Source organism: Aquarana catesbeiana, linkage group LG10 (genome assembly GCF_042186555.1).
Source record: "Aquarana catesbeiana isolate 2022-GZ linkage group LG10, ASM4218655v1, whole genome shotgun sequence".
Lineage (NCBI taxonomy): Eukaryota > Metazoa > Chordata > Amphibia > Anura > Ranidae > Aquarana > Aquarana catesbeiana.
In genome coordinates this window covers 179,381,812-179,397,806 of record NC_133333.1, presented here as the reverse complement: position 1 = coordinate 179,397,806, position 15,995 = coordinate 179,381,812, and the positions used below count along the sequence as shown (strand labels likewise).

Genomic DNA, 15,995 nt, shown 5'->3' with positions numbered 1-15,995 from the left:
CATTTTGCTTCTTGTTATGTATTGCTTTTTTTTTTTTTTTTTTTTTTTTTTTTTAACCCTTTCATGACCAGAGTTCATTGCTACTTGGATGCCTAGACCAAACTTTGCAGTATCCATATATGTTGGTTAAGTTAACTTGGCTTTCTTTGCTTGCCTAAATATTTTTTATATGGCAAGAAGTGTTTTATTTGATTCTGAATGATTTTGGAAGTGTATTAAATTGATGCCATTGACACGAGCCCAAAGTCTGCCGACACAGGCCCTGAATGATTTAATTTGCTAAGAGATGGAAGTTGGGGTAGGCCATAGATTATGCAATTTTCTTTCCTTCCACCAGTTGCTCAGTTCCCCATCAACGCAATCAGTGCTGATGGAAGAATCCCTCCTGCAGCGCTATTGTGTTGTGTGGAGCCCTCCCTGCTGGCAGAACACAATGATTAGTGTTGCAGGCTATAGCCAGTGGAATTAATTGTTTGGGAAAAACCCAACAGACTGGTTGTACACAAGTCGATCGATAGGTCAACTTGTGCACAACCAGGGTGCCTGTACATGGATCTAAATTCGGCTGGTCCCTGCTAAACTGCTCAAATTTCGATCCATGTATGTATGGCTGGCTTTATGTGTTCAGTTCTTTGTCTTGGATACCAGAATAAGTGTGTATTTTCTAACTTTAGAACGATCAGAGATGCAATCTGATCTTGGGCATCGCCAGTGTGATAAAGGACTTGTAATCTTTTTTTTTTTCGCACTGTTATTAAAGTATCTTTGTTTAGAAAAGATAAAGCACTCTGATTTTGTTGTAGTCCATGTTTATTAAAGAAGTCCTTAGCACATCCATTAATACAGGTTAGAAAACCTATTTTTTTTGCTATACAAACCTCATAAATGAGCACATGGGCTTTTGTTATATCTGTTAACATTTATTCATTGATTTTAAAAACACACAGCACAGTCACAGTTTTTAAACAGAATCACAGACCATATTCTCATAATTGTCTGGATAGAATAAAACAATACAAAATCTTTAGCTCTAACATTAGTAGCTGCCTTTGTCTTGCATACTGTATGAAATATTTAATTTGTAGACAAAACACCTGACATCTGTAAACAGGACTGCATGACTTTTGATAATTCCCGTATTTACCAGTGTGTTCTAAAATCTGAGACGGGAAAGTAATCTTATTAGGAATAGGCAAATCTATTGTACTGTTGTGGTACAATGTAGGTGAAATAACGAGTGTCTGTGCCAATTCAACAATTAACAGAGAATTTATGCAGTTCATTAATCCCAGCTGTCAAGATTTTGCATGTTACATGGAATGTATAATGTTTTTGTATATATCTTTTTACTATAGTAACCTTACTAACATTAATTGCCTTGATTCCACACACAGCTGCGTCAGGTCAGATAACTGATTTACTCCCCTGTTCATTTAAAATGTCTGTATGGTGTTAGATTCGAGGGATACTGGGGTGAAGCTACAGCTATACAGTAGAACCTCGGATTGTGAGTAACATGGTTAACAAGCGTTCCGCAATACAAGCTATTATTTTATTTTAAATCCTGACTCTGTTTGCGAGTGCTGTTTGGCAAAACGAGCAGGATTCAAGCCTCTGCGGTGTGCAATACCACATTTGACTAGGGGTGCAGGGGCGCTGGTCACACTCGGAGCCGCTTGGAAGCACTCAAATACTCCGGTCTCTGAGTATTTCCGAGTCTCTCCGGTGCCCCCCCACCCCTGACCACATGCTGTATTGCATGCAATAGAAGTCACTGTGGAACGAATTATCTTAGTTTCCATTGACTTCTATGGGGAATCAGGCTTTGATATGCGAGTGCTTTGGATTACAAGCATTCTCCTGGAACGGGTTATGCTTGTAATCCAAGGTTCCACTGTACTTTCTCTTTAGAAATGTGTGTTGTGCAAAACAAGTGTCATGGGGGCAGCTGTAATGAATATTTTGTAACTCTTCATATAAAATCTTTATTCTACAAACAAGTTTTATTAAACCCATGTTTTAAATTTTCAACTTTAAAAAAAAATCTGAAATATGTTGTCAGCTGAAAGTGTCCCATTATTGACATGTTTAATCTAGGCCGGTCATATGAATTTACACTATATTACCAAAAGTATTGGGATGCCTACCTTTACACACACAAACTTTAATGGTGTCTTTATGGTTCTGTAGGGTTCAAGATTTGAGTTGGCCCTTTGCAGCAATGACAGCTTCAACTCTTCTGGGAAGGTTGTCCACAAGGTTTAGGAGTGTGTCTATGGGAATGTTTGACCATTCATCCAGAAGCACATTTGTGAGGTCAGGCACTGTTGCTGGACGAGAAGGCCTAGCTTGCTGTCTCCATTCTAATTCCTCCCAAAAGTGTTCTTTCAGGTTGAGGTGCAGGCCAGTCAAGTTCCGTCGTGTCAAACATCAGTGCCTGACCTGTGGCTTAGTTTTTACAAAGGTGCATGCACCTTTTTTCCTGCAGGAAATGCAGGCACAGCAGCCCATTAAAATATATGAGATGCTGTGCCCGAGCAAATGGAGGCCACATGGACCGCACTAGTGTGAACCAAGCCTTACGCTGGCAGTGATTGTCCTGAGCGAATGTTCCTGCAAAGATCTGCTCTGACTGGCTACCCTAAGACCCCTTTCACACTGGGGTGCTTTGCAGGCGCTACAGCGCTAAAAATAGCACCTGCAAAGCACCCTGAACGAGCCTCTGCTGCTCTCCAATGTGAAAGCCCCGAGGGCTTTCACAGTGGAGTGGTGCGCTGGCAGGACGGTAAAAAAAGTCCTGCTAGCAACATCTTTGGAGCGGTGAAGGAGGGGTGTGTATACCGCTCCTGCCCATTGAAATCCACGGGGCAGCACGGCTATACCGCCGCCATAGCAATGCTGCAGCAGTGCTTTGCAGTGGTTTTAACCCTTTCTCTGTCGCTAGCAGGGGGTAAAACTGCCCCCGCTAGCGGCTGAATACCGCCGCTTAAACGGCGCTAAAAACAGCGCCGTTTTTACCCCCGCCCCAGTGTGAAAGGGGCAGCAAGCTCTTCCTGCATTGATTTTATTTTGTACTTAAAAAAAAAAAAAAATCTAGTAACAAGTTTTTCTGCTACGTACAGATGCATATGAAAATGTAGGTGTAAAAAAACCCCACAAACACTTTCACAAAAATGTGATAAATTGATGGCCATGACATTTTGATCACATGGTTTAATTAATGAACAAAACCACATGATTGTGGTCAGGTGCTCTGTTAATAAACAAAGCTGTGTGCTTGCCATTAAACTGCCAGGAAATTCTAGCAGGAATAGCTCACTGCTGGCCTCACAAACCAAGATAAGTAAATCAGTCCCTTTGTTGTCAAAACCTTGTCAATGACGGCCACTAATACTGCTCTGGTTTATCCAGATTCATGCTAATACTGTGCTCTGTTATGTAAACGGGCTAGTGGATCACTCACAACACCTATAGTAAATTAGTGAGGCTAATGGTTGTTTAATGTCTAAAACTGTGATACAAAGGCAGAACATTTGTTACAATTACATTTTTCCTTTTTTGTACTTTGAAAATGTAAACGATTTGTTTGAATGCTTGTAATCTTCATGTATACACCAAGGTAAGTGGTCTGAGTTTCATGGGTCTATGCCTTCACTTCATCACAGCTGTTCGAAGTAGGAGATTTCTGTTGAACCAGATATTATTGTGATATAAACATTGTATTTACTGTAGATGAAACATAAACATTGTGCTGGGCTACAGAGATTTAACACAATGAATGTAAGGGCATCGCCTTACTCTGCAAAGGATAGAAGTTTAGCTATGAGTTAAAGGGTTTGCTTACCTTAAAAACTGCCTGTGCCGTTAAGGGGCGCCTATAGATAGTTTGTGTTTTATCTACAGATGCCCCTACCTACATCGGCAGTTTTCTGAAAAAGATGAACTAACCCCTTTGAGCTGGTCATACTCAGAATTGTCATTCATATGAAAGTTTGTTCATCAGAACAGTCTTTCTTGCCATCATTGAATCAACTTTTGTTTGAAAGCCCTTAACAATTTTTTTTCCCAAGCCTGTTATTAGAATGGAAATTCAGTTGTAATAATTAGGTTTCATTATAATTCAGATTTTTCCCAAAACCATTTTCACAGTTAGAATTTATTTAATTTAAGAAATAAATCCATTCTGCCCCTTTTAGACATTTATTTTCAACTATAATGAAGAAAATTCACTAAACCATTAGAAAATAGAACGAATGTTCCAAAAAACTAAATTTTACAGTTGTATGGCCAGCTTTAGACATCAGTTGCTTATTAAGAGCCTGTTGGTGTAGTAACCATTTGCATTCTGTATGGGTGTTTAACACTGTTTATTACAGCAAAGGAACATGTTGTTACACAAAACTGGGTCCAGTTTTACTTTTAATGTGTAGAAGTTGAGCAGCTTACATTTAGGTGTTCTGACAGCAGTGTGGATGGCTTCCTGTCTGCTGTGGGAATTCAAAAGAGTGAGCCCAAGTGCTTCTCTGCTATTCAGGAGAATCCTTGTCTCTTTATCATTGAATGAAAGGATTTCTCTGATTGGCTGAGGTGGCAATCGTGACATCATCCACTTGCCTTTCCACCTTAGCTAATCACAGGTGGTGTCACTTTATGTATTTAATGCTACTACTGTATATTTCAATACACACAGCAGTAACCTAGTTATGTAATGGAAATAGTTTGCTTGGCCCAAACAAACTTTCTAAAGTGAAATGAAATCTGGAATTCATTTAAACTACAAGCCAACACACCTGATCTGTGTTTAAAGCAGAACTTCACCCATAAGGGTAAGTTCCGCTTGTTTGTATTCTCCCCCTTCTCTTTAACAATTGGCACTTCTTTTTGGGGGGGGGGGGGGGTGTAACTAGTTTTGACAGGTACCTGCTTCCACTTCCGGTTGGATCAGCACTGGAGTTCAACCCCCACAGCCTTCTGGGACATATCACAGGTCCCAGAAGACTGACCACCATTCACAAAGTGCAGTGCAGCACATTTAATGCATGCACAGTGGGCAGCCAGCTGTGAAGCCTTGCTGCTGGTTTCCTTTAGTTATGATGCTGGCGTCTGCACCCAAAGCCGACTGAAGAATCGGCTCAGGTGAGACCAGCATTGGATATGGTCTCGCACAGCCGCAATGCTTCACTGCCTGTTTCCTGGACCTAAAGCCAAGTGAAGAATCTGCTCTGGTAGGAATAGCGCTGGATCCCTGCACAGGTAATAGTCCTTATATTAAAAGTCAGCAGCTACAGTATTTGGGGGGGTGGAGCTCCTCTTTAAAGTGGAAGTCTAGGCAAAAACAAACTAACTCTATACCACATTCTAAGACTAACCTATCTAGCCCTGTAAAGCAAAAATCACTGTACTTACCTGCTCTGCAGCTGGTCCCATGCTGAGCTGTCAGCGGCGGCTTCACTGTGGGGGTGGGTGCAGAAGAGGCAGCCAAGAACAGAAGCCTCATAGTAACTCTATGGGTGATGTCACTTCCCAGTCGTCAGTTCTCTCCTGCACACAGCAACCGCCGCTGGAGACCGGACTGGATCGGCTGCAGAACAGGTAAGTACAGCAATTTTTGCTTGATACGGCTAGATAGATTTGTCCTAGAATGTGGCAGAGTTAGTTTTTGCCTAAACTTCCACTTTAACATCCTCAAACTGGAGATGAAACTTACTTCAACAAACCTGGACAAAGCTTGCTGTATGTACTGCTTCTGTACAAGGCATTCCTTAAAGGAGGACAATTCCACTCAAAACTCATTTTAGTTTTGGAAGAGGGGGTATTGGCCATTGGCATCTTTAAAGCAGAACTAAACCCATTATTTAACGGTTTAGAAAAACAGGTGCAGGCCGGCAATAGAAGAACTTTCACATTTGTTTGTGCTCTCAACCAAACTGTCAAACCATTAACTAGCAGCTGGTGTTATAACTGATCACATGTGCAGCACCACTGCAACTGCAGATCAAACAGGCAAGATGGCAGCTTTCTTGGCTGAAAAGGAGGGTTTAGTTCTGCTTTAATCATTGGGGACAGTCCCAGGTGACTTAGTAATGGGCTCAGTCCATTAAAATGGGACAAGTCATTTTTTGCATGGATTTTTTTTTTTTTTTTTGCTCATATTTTTTTTTAAAGAGAAGACAAAGAACCTTCAGAGCACCATAGTTACAACTGGTAAAGTCACTATTACAGAGAGGCACCACTACAGGTAACTGATAATGATTCTTAGTTATATATTAACAAATCTTCTAGTAGAATTCCAAACCTATGGTTGTACCTTTTCCAGACCCTCCTGATTTTGTGTTTTTCCAAAGCGCTGAGCGATCTCCTCTGAGAATGCAGAGCAGCAGGACTTCTGTACAATAAAAATAAAATTTAGTGTATTTAAAAGATATACTGTGGCATCTTTACACAAGATAAACGTAAAAATAAAAGCAGTTCATAAGATCATATCTCACTAATTCTCCTAATTAGTTTTTTTTTTTTTTTTTTTTTTTTTTTTTTTTTAAGAAGCTCTACCAAGCTGGTAATTTAGGTAAATCAACTTTGATTGTCCTAACATTGTGGCTATACAGTTGTGGGGGACCCCTGATAGTACATGGGCTAGCTGGGTTGGGGTTGTTAAAGTGGAAGTAAAGTCCACTTTTTAAATTGTACTGCTACAGGTAAGCCTATAATAAGGCTTACCTGTAGGTACAGTGAGTATCTCTTAAACCAACATGGTTTAGGAGATATTCACACAGCATACAGTTGGTGATATCACCGGTGCATGCGCTCTGAAGAGACGGCATACCCGTACTATACCTTCAGAGCTTTGCGCCGGGGCCCCACCCATTCATACTGCCAGAGTCCGCAAACCCGGAAGGATAACCAGGTGAAGAAGGAAGCTCCGGTGAGCCATGACAGCGCTGTACTGGAGGGCTCTGTGTCCAGGTAAGTCTGTCATAATGTGCTAGTATGCGGTGCGGGGGGGGGGGGGCTTTTTTCATTTTTCTGGCGGTTTAATACTGCTTTAAACAAAAGAGTATTCTCAAAAATTCTATTTTGATCTTTAGTAATGCCCCCACCCTAAAGGTATCCCTATTCTTTTAGGGTTTGCTTTTGTTTTCTGCATAATGTGATCTTTTGAAATATAATATTACTTTAACCACTTAAAACTGGGCCTATTTTTCAGACTTGTTTACAAGTTAAAATAAATTTTTTAACTAGAAAATTACTTAGAAAAAAAAAGTATATATATATTAATTTTTTTTTTTTTTTTTTTTGGGGGGGGGGTTCTAACACCCCAGAGAATAAAATGGCAGTTGCTGCAATACTTTCTGTCACACCGTATTTGTGCAGCGACCTTACAAGCGCACTTTTTTTAATTAAAAAGTTAGCCCATTTTTTTTTTATACTGTGAAAGATGATATTACGCTCAGTAAATTGATACCCATGTCGCGCTTCAAAATTGCACCCGCTCACGGAATGGCGACAAACTTTTATCCTTAAAAATCTCCATTTGCAACGTTTAAAAAATTCTACTGGTTACATGTTTTGAGTTACAGAGGAGGTCTAGGGCTAGAATTATTGCTCTCACTCTAACAATCACGGTGATCCCTCACATGTGTGGTTTGAACACCGTTTTCATATGTGGGCGCTACTCGCGTATGCATTCGCTTCTGCACGTGAGCTCGGCAGGACGGGGTGCGTTAAAAATTTTTTATTTTTACACTGTTCTTTTTTAAAAAAAAAATCGTCACTTTTATTCCTATTACAAGGAATGTAAACATCCCTTGTAATAGAAAAAAAAAAGCACGACAGGACCTCTTAAATATGAGATCTGGGGTCAAAAAGACCTCAGATCTCATGTTTACACTAAAATGCAATAAATAAAAAAAAAATCGTTTGGAAAAAAAATAAAAAATGTCCCTTTTAAGAACTATGGGTAGAAGTGACGTTTTGATGTCACTTCCACCCTGCAATTGTATGGAGCTGAGCGGGGGCCATCTTCCCCTAACTCAGCTCCATACCAAGCTGGGGAGAGGACGCGCTCACCTCCATCGCTGCCGGCAGCCCCGGTAAGTGGTGGAGGGCACCAGAGAGCAGCGGGAGGGGAGAAGGGGGCCCTCTCCTGCCACCGATAAAAGTGATCTTGTGGCGAATCCACTTTTGTCTGAAACCTGCCCGCCCGCTGAAGAAGTTGATACCGGAGTTATGGCAGCTAGACAGTCCGTAAGTGGTTAAATCAATGGTTGAGTCACAATAGCAAGAATTGTGGAAATTATAACCAGAGGTGTTCAATTCTAGTTTCCCAAGGACTACCTCTTGATTCGAACAGGTGACAAAAGCCTTGTACATGTCAGTTGGTTCGGGAGGAACCAGCCAACGTTTGGCCCACGTATACAGCTGTCTGTTCTATAGAACTCAGGCTCACAACTGGCTTCTGTCAAAAGAAGGCAACCCACATCTGATCAGTCAGTCCCCCTATGAGAACACAAATGCACAGTGGGTGAGATTGCGGAACTAACATTGCATGTGTTAGTACAGCGATCTGTCAGGCCCTTTCGTTCAGCCTGCTAGGTTGAAAAAAAATGTAATAAAATGCGTGTACCAGGCTAAACTCTACCACTTTTGACAAGTGATTATAATCTAGGACAATGGGAATATTTGAGGCCATTTAATTCCTGTATTTTTTTTTTTTGTAGCACTAAAATACTATAAGGAGCCTTTATAACTCGAAGGCCTTAGGGCCCATTCACACCAGCAGCTGTGCTGAATGTACAACTGCTGGTATATACTGGGAGGAACAATGCCATTGTGATGAATCTGACACCGTTAAAACACTTTTAGAACTTTATTGAATTGATCCAGTTTGATTTACTGCAGCACCTTTGCAAAGTGATGCTTTGCATCACAACATGGCGCTAAAAAAAAGTACTGCATGCAGTACGTTTTTAGCATACACCGCCACAACACAGTGGCTTGTTTCGTGAATTGCCTTGTTTTTGCATTAGGACTGCACTGGGCAAGATTGGTCAGTGCAGCTTGAGGTGAATATTATGAATGGGCCCTTGAAGTATAGCTAGAGCCAACCCTTTTTCACTTTTGATAGAGTAGGGAAAGGTTAAAACCACGGTCAGCTTTTTTTTTTTGCTATCTGCCTCATTAGGGAGACTTCCATCGACTTCCTGTTCTGCAATCTCAACAGGAAATGAGAGGATCTCAAACAGTTGTCACAAGAATGTGTCCACATTGGAAACTTCACCTTCTAATTTCTGTTATTTTAATTTATGCTCCATTTCATTTCCGATGGCTTTGGTGATCAGGACAATTACAGAGAGTAAATCTCCCTAAAGGTGACACAGACAACAAAAATAACTGGCTGCTGGTTTTATCCCCCAAAAGCGTTTTGCCTTTAGTTTTACACCTTTTTATTTCTTTGTAGTGTAGTCTTTAACCCCATATAAGGATATGTGAATTATTTTTTTTTTTCTTGAAAATGCCTTAAAGACCCTGTTCACACGGGTGGCGTCTGTTGCTATTACCAGGGGATCCATAAACAGATCCCCCTGTTAAAGCAGAGCAGAATGTAACAGATGTGACTTTTTTGACATGTGTTCAGTTTTTTCCTGCATCTTGTAATTGGCCCCGTGTTGCTTCCATGGGCAGGCATGCATCCATAAACAGACACCACCAATCTATCACATTTAGGTCCAAAAAAATAGAAACGCGTGCAAACATTTTCCATTTTTTTTTCAGACATAGCTGGACTCACAGATAATCAGATGTAAATGGATGCATGAGGCAGCTACCTGCCCTTAGACTAACATTGTTCCAGATTGCAGAACAATGCCCCTTTCTCTAATAATGCTGACTCCTGCCCTTCCACTGCAGTGTTATATGCTGGCATAGCTGAGTAATGACTACAGTACATGCCTTTACCCCAAGTGCCACTTGTATTGCAGATGGTGGTGTTTACTGAGAGCACTGGGTCTAACTCTGCTGCCTATTAGACTGCACAGTCGTTTTAGTTGTAAGCAGGGATTGTTTTTCAGCAGGAACGCAGTTCCAGCACTGAATGTTTGCAATGGCAAAGGGTGCTGTGGGATCTATTGCTGCTGTAAGGGCCAACTGTTGAGGGAGGGGTCTATTATTGCTGACTAGGGATGAGCCGAACACCCCCCTGTTCGGTTCGCACCAGAACATGCGAACAGGAAAAAAATTCGTTCGAACACGCGAACACCGTTAAAGTCTATGGGACACGAACATGAATAATCAAAAGTGCTAATTTTAAAGGCTAATATGCAAGTTATTGTCAATAAAAGTGTTTGGGGACCTGGGTCCTGCCCCAGGGGACATGGATCAATGCAAAAAAAAGTTTTAAAAACGGCCGTTTTTTCAGGAGCAGTGATTTTAAAAATGCTTAAAGTCAAACAATAAAAGTGTAATATCCCTTTAAATTTCATACCTGGGGGGTGTCTATAGTATGCCTGTAAAGGGGCGCATGTTTCCCGTGTTTAGAACAGTCTGACAGCAAAATGACATTTTGAAGGAAAAAACTCATTTAAAACTACCGCGGCTATTGCATTGCCGACAATACACATAGAAGTTCATTGATAAAAACGGCATGGGAATTCCCCACAGGGCAACCCCGAACCAAAATTAAAAAAAAAAAATGATGTGGGGGTCCCCCTAAATTCCATACAAGGCCCTTCAGGTCTGGTATGGATATTAAGGGGAACCCCAGCCAAAATTTAAAAAAAAAATTGACGTGGGGTTCCCCCTAAATTCCATACCAGACCCTTCAGGTCTGGTATGGATTTTAAGGGGAACCCCGCGCCAAAAAAAAAAAAAAAAAAACGGCGTGGGGTCCCCCTAAAAATCCATACCAGACCCTTATCCGAGCACGCAACCTGGCAGGCCGCAGGAAAAGAGGGGGGGACGAGAGTGCGGCCCCCCCCCCCTCCTGAACCGTACCAGGCCACATGCCCTCAACATTGGGAGGGTGCTTTGGGGTAGCCCCCCAAAGCACCTTGTCCCCATGTTGATGAAGACAAGGGCCTCATCCTCACAACCGTGGCCGGTGGTTGTGGGGGTCTGCGGGCGGGGGGCTTATCGGAATCTGGAAGCCCCCTTTACCAAGGGGACCCCCAGATCCCGGCCCCCCCCCTGTGTGAAATGGTAAGGGGTTACTTACCCCTACCATTTCACTAAAAAACTGTCAAAAATGTTAAAAATGACAAGAGACAGTTTTTGACAATTCCTTTATTTAAATGCTTCTTCTTTCTTCCTTCATCTTCTTCTTCTTCTGGTTCTTCTGGCTCTTCTGGTTCTTCCTCCGGCGTTCTCGTCCAGCATCTCCTCCGCGGCGTCTTCTATCTTCTTCTCCTCGGGCCGCTCCGCACCCATGGCATGAGGGGAGGCTCCCGCTCTTCTCTTCATCTTCTTCTTCATCTTCATCTTCTTCTTCATCTTCTTCTTCTTCTTCTCTTCTTCATCTCTTCTTCCTTCTTCATTTCTTCTGCGGGCCGCTCCGCATCCATGCATGGAGGGAGGCTCCCGCTGTGTGACGGCGTCTCTTCGTCTGACGGTTCTTAAATAACGGGGGGCGGGGCCACCCGGTGACCCCGCCCCCCTCTGACGCACGGGACATGACGGGACTTCCCTGTGGCATTCCCCGTGACGTCACAGGGAAGTCCCGTCAATTCACCGTGCGTCAGAGGGGGGGGCGGGGTCACCGGATGGCCCCGCCCCCCGTTATTTAAGAACCGTCAGACGAAGAGACGCCGTCACACAGCGGGAGCCTCCCTCCATGCATGGATGCGGAGCGGCCCGCAGAAGAAATGAAGAAGGAAGAAGAGATGAAGAAGAGAAGAAGAAGAAGAAGATGAAGAAGAAGATGAAGATGAAGAAGAAGATGAAGAGAAGAGCGGGAGCCTCCCCCCCATGCCATGGGTGCGGAGCGGCCCGAGGAGAAGAAGATAGAAGACGCCGCGGAGGAGATGCTGGACGAGAACGCCGGAGGAAGAACCAGAAGAGCCAGAAGAACCAGAAGAAGAAGAAGATGAAGGAAGAAAGAAGAAGCATTTAAATAAAGGAATTGTCAAAAACTGTCTCTTGTCATTTTTAACATTTTTGACAGTTTTTTAGTGAAATGGTAGGGGTAAGTAACCCCTTACCATTTCACACAGGGGGGGGGCCGGGATCTGGGGGTCCCCTTGGTAAAGGGGGCTTCCAGATTCCGATAAGCCCCCCGCCCGCAGACCCCCACAACCACCGGCCACGGTTGTGGGGATGAGGCCCTTGTCTTCATCAACATGGGGACAAGGTGCTTTGGGGGGCTACCCCAAAGCACCCTCCCAATGTTGAGGGCATGTGGCCTGGTACGGTTCAGGAGGGGGGGGGGGCCGCACTCTCGTCCCCCCCTCTTTTCCTGCGGCCTGCCAGGTTGCGTGCTCGGATAAGGGTCTGGTATGGATTTTTAGGGGGACCCCACGCCGTTTTTTTTTTTTTTTTTTTGGCGCGGGGTTCCCCTTAAAATCCATACCAGACCTGAAGGGTCTGGTATGGAATTTAGGGGGAACCCCACGTCAATTTTTTTTTAAAATTTTGGCTGGGGTTCCCCTTAATATCCATACCAGACCCGAAGGGCCTTGTATGGAATTTAGGGGGACCCCCACATCATTTTTTTTTTTTAATTTTGGTTCGGGGTTGCCCTGTGGGGAATTCCCATGCCGTTTTTATCAATGAACTTCTATGTGTATTGTCGGCAATGCAATAGCCGCGGTAGTTTTAAATGAGTTTTTTCCTTCAAAATGTCATTTTGCTGTCAGACTGTTCTAAACACGGGAAACATGCGCCCCTTTACAGGCATACTATAGACACCCCCCAGGTACGAAATTTAAAGGGATATTACACTTTTATTGTTTGACTTTAAGCATTAATAAAATCACTGCTCCTGAAAAAACGTCCGTTTTTAAAACTTTTTTTTGCATTGATCCATGTCCCCTGGGGCAGGACCCAGGTCCCCAAACACTTTTTATGACAATAACTTGCATATAAGCCTTTAAAATTAGCACTTTTGATTTCTCCCATAGACTTTTAAAGGGTGTTCCGCGGCATTCGAATTTGCCGCGAACACCCCAAATTGTTCGCTGTTCGGCGAACTTGCGAACAGCCAATGTTCGAGTAGAACATGAGTTCGACTCGAACTCGAAGCTCATCCCTATTGCTGACTGCTGGAGGGTCTAGTGATGCTGGCTGCAGATTAACTATTTTACTGCTTTTCTCATTATCAAATTCCATACGAATTACTTAGCACCACAAAATGATACTTGGTTCTGTATCCTCTAAAAGGGGTGGTACTGGGAGGTGGGAGACAAGAAACATGCTCACAGGTGGGTAGAGGGGGGAAACGGGGGTCACTCAAAAAGGGGAAGTTCCTGCGACTATTCTTGGAGGAAAAAAAAGCCCTGATTCTAAGACACCATCTATATATGCCTGACTATTTATTTATTTGCCTTCAATTGAGATTTAAGCATATATGCAGCACAAAAACTGCATTTAAGAACATAGGGGATATCTCATACTTCTAGAGATTTGCAATCCCTGATCAAACCCAGCCATATTAATAGTAGACATTCAAACACCGATCTTCTTCGTGAGAGGCATACAAATCCAAAAGGAGTCAAAGACATAAAACTATTCCAATTAATCTTTACTCCTGAAGGATCTTAGTCATATAACACGCATACATTCAATCTATCTAGGATCCAATAGGTTGAATGTGGGAGCAAAACATTGCATTTTTTTTTTTATAGGAAACCTACCCATAAATTGGGCAAAAAAACACCATGCATATATTGTTGCCGATATTGTTATTAGAATGTTTAACTGCTGTTACTGGGTAGTGAAACAGACTGCTACATTGTACCAGAGCATATGGAGATATAAAGTACATCCAGTTATAAAAAAACATTCACAAGCATTATGGAATTGCACATACCTTCTGTTGATCCGCATTGCTTCTTGATTTACACATGAGTTCCATGAAGGAGACAATCAACCCAAGAGCCAAGCCAATACCCAGGATAAGGAAGATGCCGCCCAAAGTGTAAGGTTGTACGGGCACCCAACCTGTCTGGTCTTGTGTAGAGCAGGTGTTTTCCCACCACTTCTGACGCAGGTACTCCAGCTTTCCGGACTCAAACAGCTCCAAAATGGCGATAGTCAGAGGTCTGATAAGGGGAGAGTCTGAGAAAACATGACAGGTCTATATACATTACTGTAAATCTTTTATGGAACAGAAAATTCAAGAACCACATAGCAGGGTGTTATGATGATGATTTCTCTAACAGCACTGGCACGGTACCTCTTTCTAAAGAGCCAATTACATCATGCTTGAATTAGTAGAATGGGTTGAAAATCACCATCACACCTCTGTGATGTTCTCTTGAGCTAAGTTGGCCATAGATGAGTTGAAATCGGTTCAGCAGGGACCTGTGCAAATTTCAGTCCATGTGTGTTGTATAAGGCCTCATGCACACGAGACGCTGTTAAACGCACGTTCAGAGGCAGTTGGACACTTTTTTCAACTGCCCCTGAACTCATTCAATGTTATCCTATGTGTCCATGTACACAGTGTCGTTTTTTGGCAGTTGCGTTTAACCTCGTTTTTCCAGAAGCAAAAAAATGGGTTCAGACGCAAAAGTTTTCCATGCTTCAGACGCCAAACGCGGTACCGTGTTTAGCCGCATTTGCGTTTATAAGGGTTTTTATAGGAACCCTATTTTTTGGACCAGAAAACACAGAAATATGATGGTAAACTGCAGCAGAGAATGACATTTTGTGACCCGACTTTGAGGCCCCGTATCTCAAGGCCACTTGGTGCTAGGAACCCCAAATTTGGTGTGCAAACACAGTGGAACTAGCACTACAACATATCCAAAGGGGTTCCTAGCACCAAGTGGCCCCGAGATACGGCCCCCAAAGTCAGGTCGCAAAATGTCATTCTCTGCTCTACAATATGTTCAATATGGGATCCATTTCCAAAAAAAAAAACCACAGAAAGAGAGGCAAATGCAAGTATACAACTGCTCTCCCTGCTGCTGCTGCTCACTCTGATCAAAATGGCAGAAATAGTTAAAATTTATCATGCTTTCTGAGCTTGAGGAGGGTCTTTGTTATCTTAACTAAACGCTTCTAGACTTAAACGCGGCATACAAACGCGGCAAAACGAGCATTTCTAAATGCCGGTTTCAGCTTTTAAAAACGTGTTCAGCAGAGTTTTTCACTGGCGTCTCGTGTGCATGAAGCCTAAAAGTCAATCTTTAGATCAACTTCTGTTACCTTTACCCACCTCAATTGCATTGATCGAGGAAGGATTCTACTATGGCCAGCTTTACTGGTAAGAACATTGATGGAGCTGGTGAAAGATAGTGATCTGTGGGGGATGGGTTTTCCCACCCTGGGCCTGAATCAGCTGTATCAAAAGGTTCAAATATTATTTAATTTATTTATTATAATTGTTTAAAAAGTGCCAACACTTTATGCAGCTCCTTACATTTTGTCTATTCACATCAATCCCCGTCCCCGAGAATCTTACAATTTAAGGTCCCTATGTTACATGCATACATAAACTTACTAGGGCCAATTAGGGCCTCATTCACACGAGGCAGACTCTGTTTCCACGGAGCCCGCCTCGGTCCGCCGGCTCAGCGGGAGATCAGTCTGTTGATCTCCACTGAGCCGGCGGATGACAGGTCCCTCTCTGCTCACTGAGTGGGGAGGGGCTTGTTAGGCGCCGCTGCTGCCTATGGAGGGATCGGATGAAAACGGACAGCATGTCCGTTTTCTTCAGATCTCACCCGATCTGATAGCGACGGATCTGGACGTAGAGCCATCCGTCTGCTTTTAGCAGATCGGACGGGGTCGGATGTCAGCGGACATGTCTCCGCTGACATCCGTCTCTCCATAGGCTAACA

The 15,995-nt window shown here is 43.0% G+C and overlaps 1 protein-coding gene across 2 annotated transcripts in view; it reads right to left on the bottom strand.

Annotated features, from left to right (window-relative positions):
* Positions 1-3,078: 3,078 nt before the first annotated feature.
* The window catches only part of LOC141111055 (probable glutamate receptor), a 78,256-nt gene continuing 65,339 nt past the window's right edge, over positions 3,079-15,995 (bottom strand). For both annotated transcript variants that reach the window (XM_073603007.1, XM_073603008.1), the window contains 3 exons: positions 14,018-14,265; positions 6,308-6,385; positions 3,079-3,685 (listed from right to left, as the gene is read on the bottom strand). In XM_073603007.1, the coding sequence (XP_073459108.1) occupies positions 3,644-3,685; positions 6,308-6,385; positions 14,018-14,265 (368 nt within the window). In that variant the 3' untranslated portion in view covers positions 3,079-3,643. The remainder of the gene's footprint in view (positions 3,686-6,307; positions 6,386-14,017; positions 14,266-15,995) is intronic.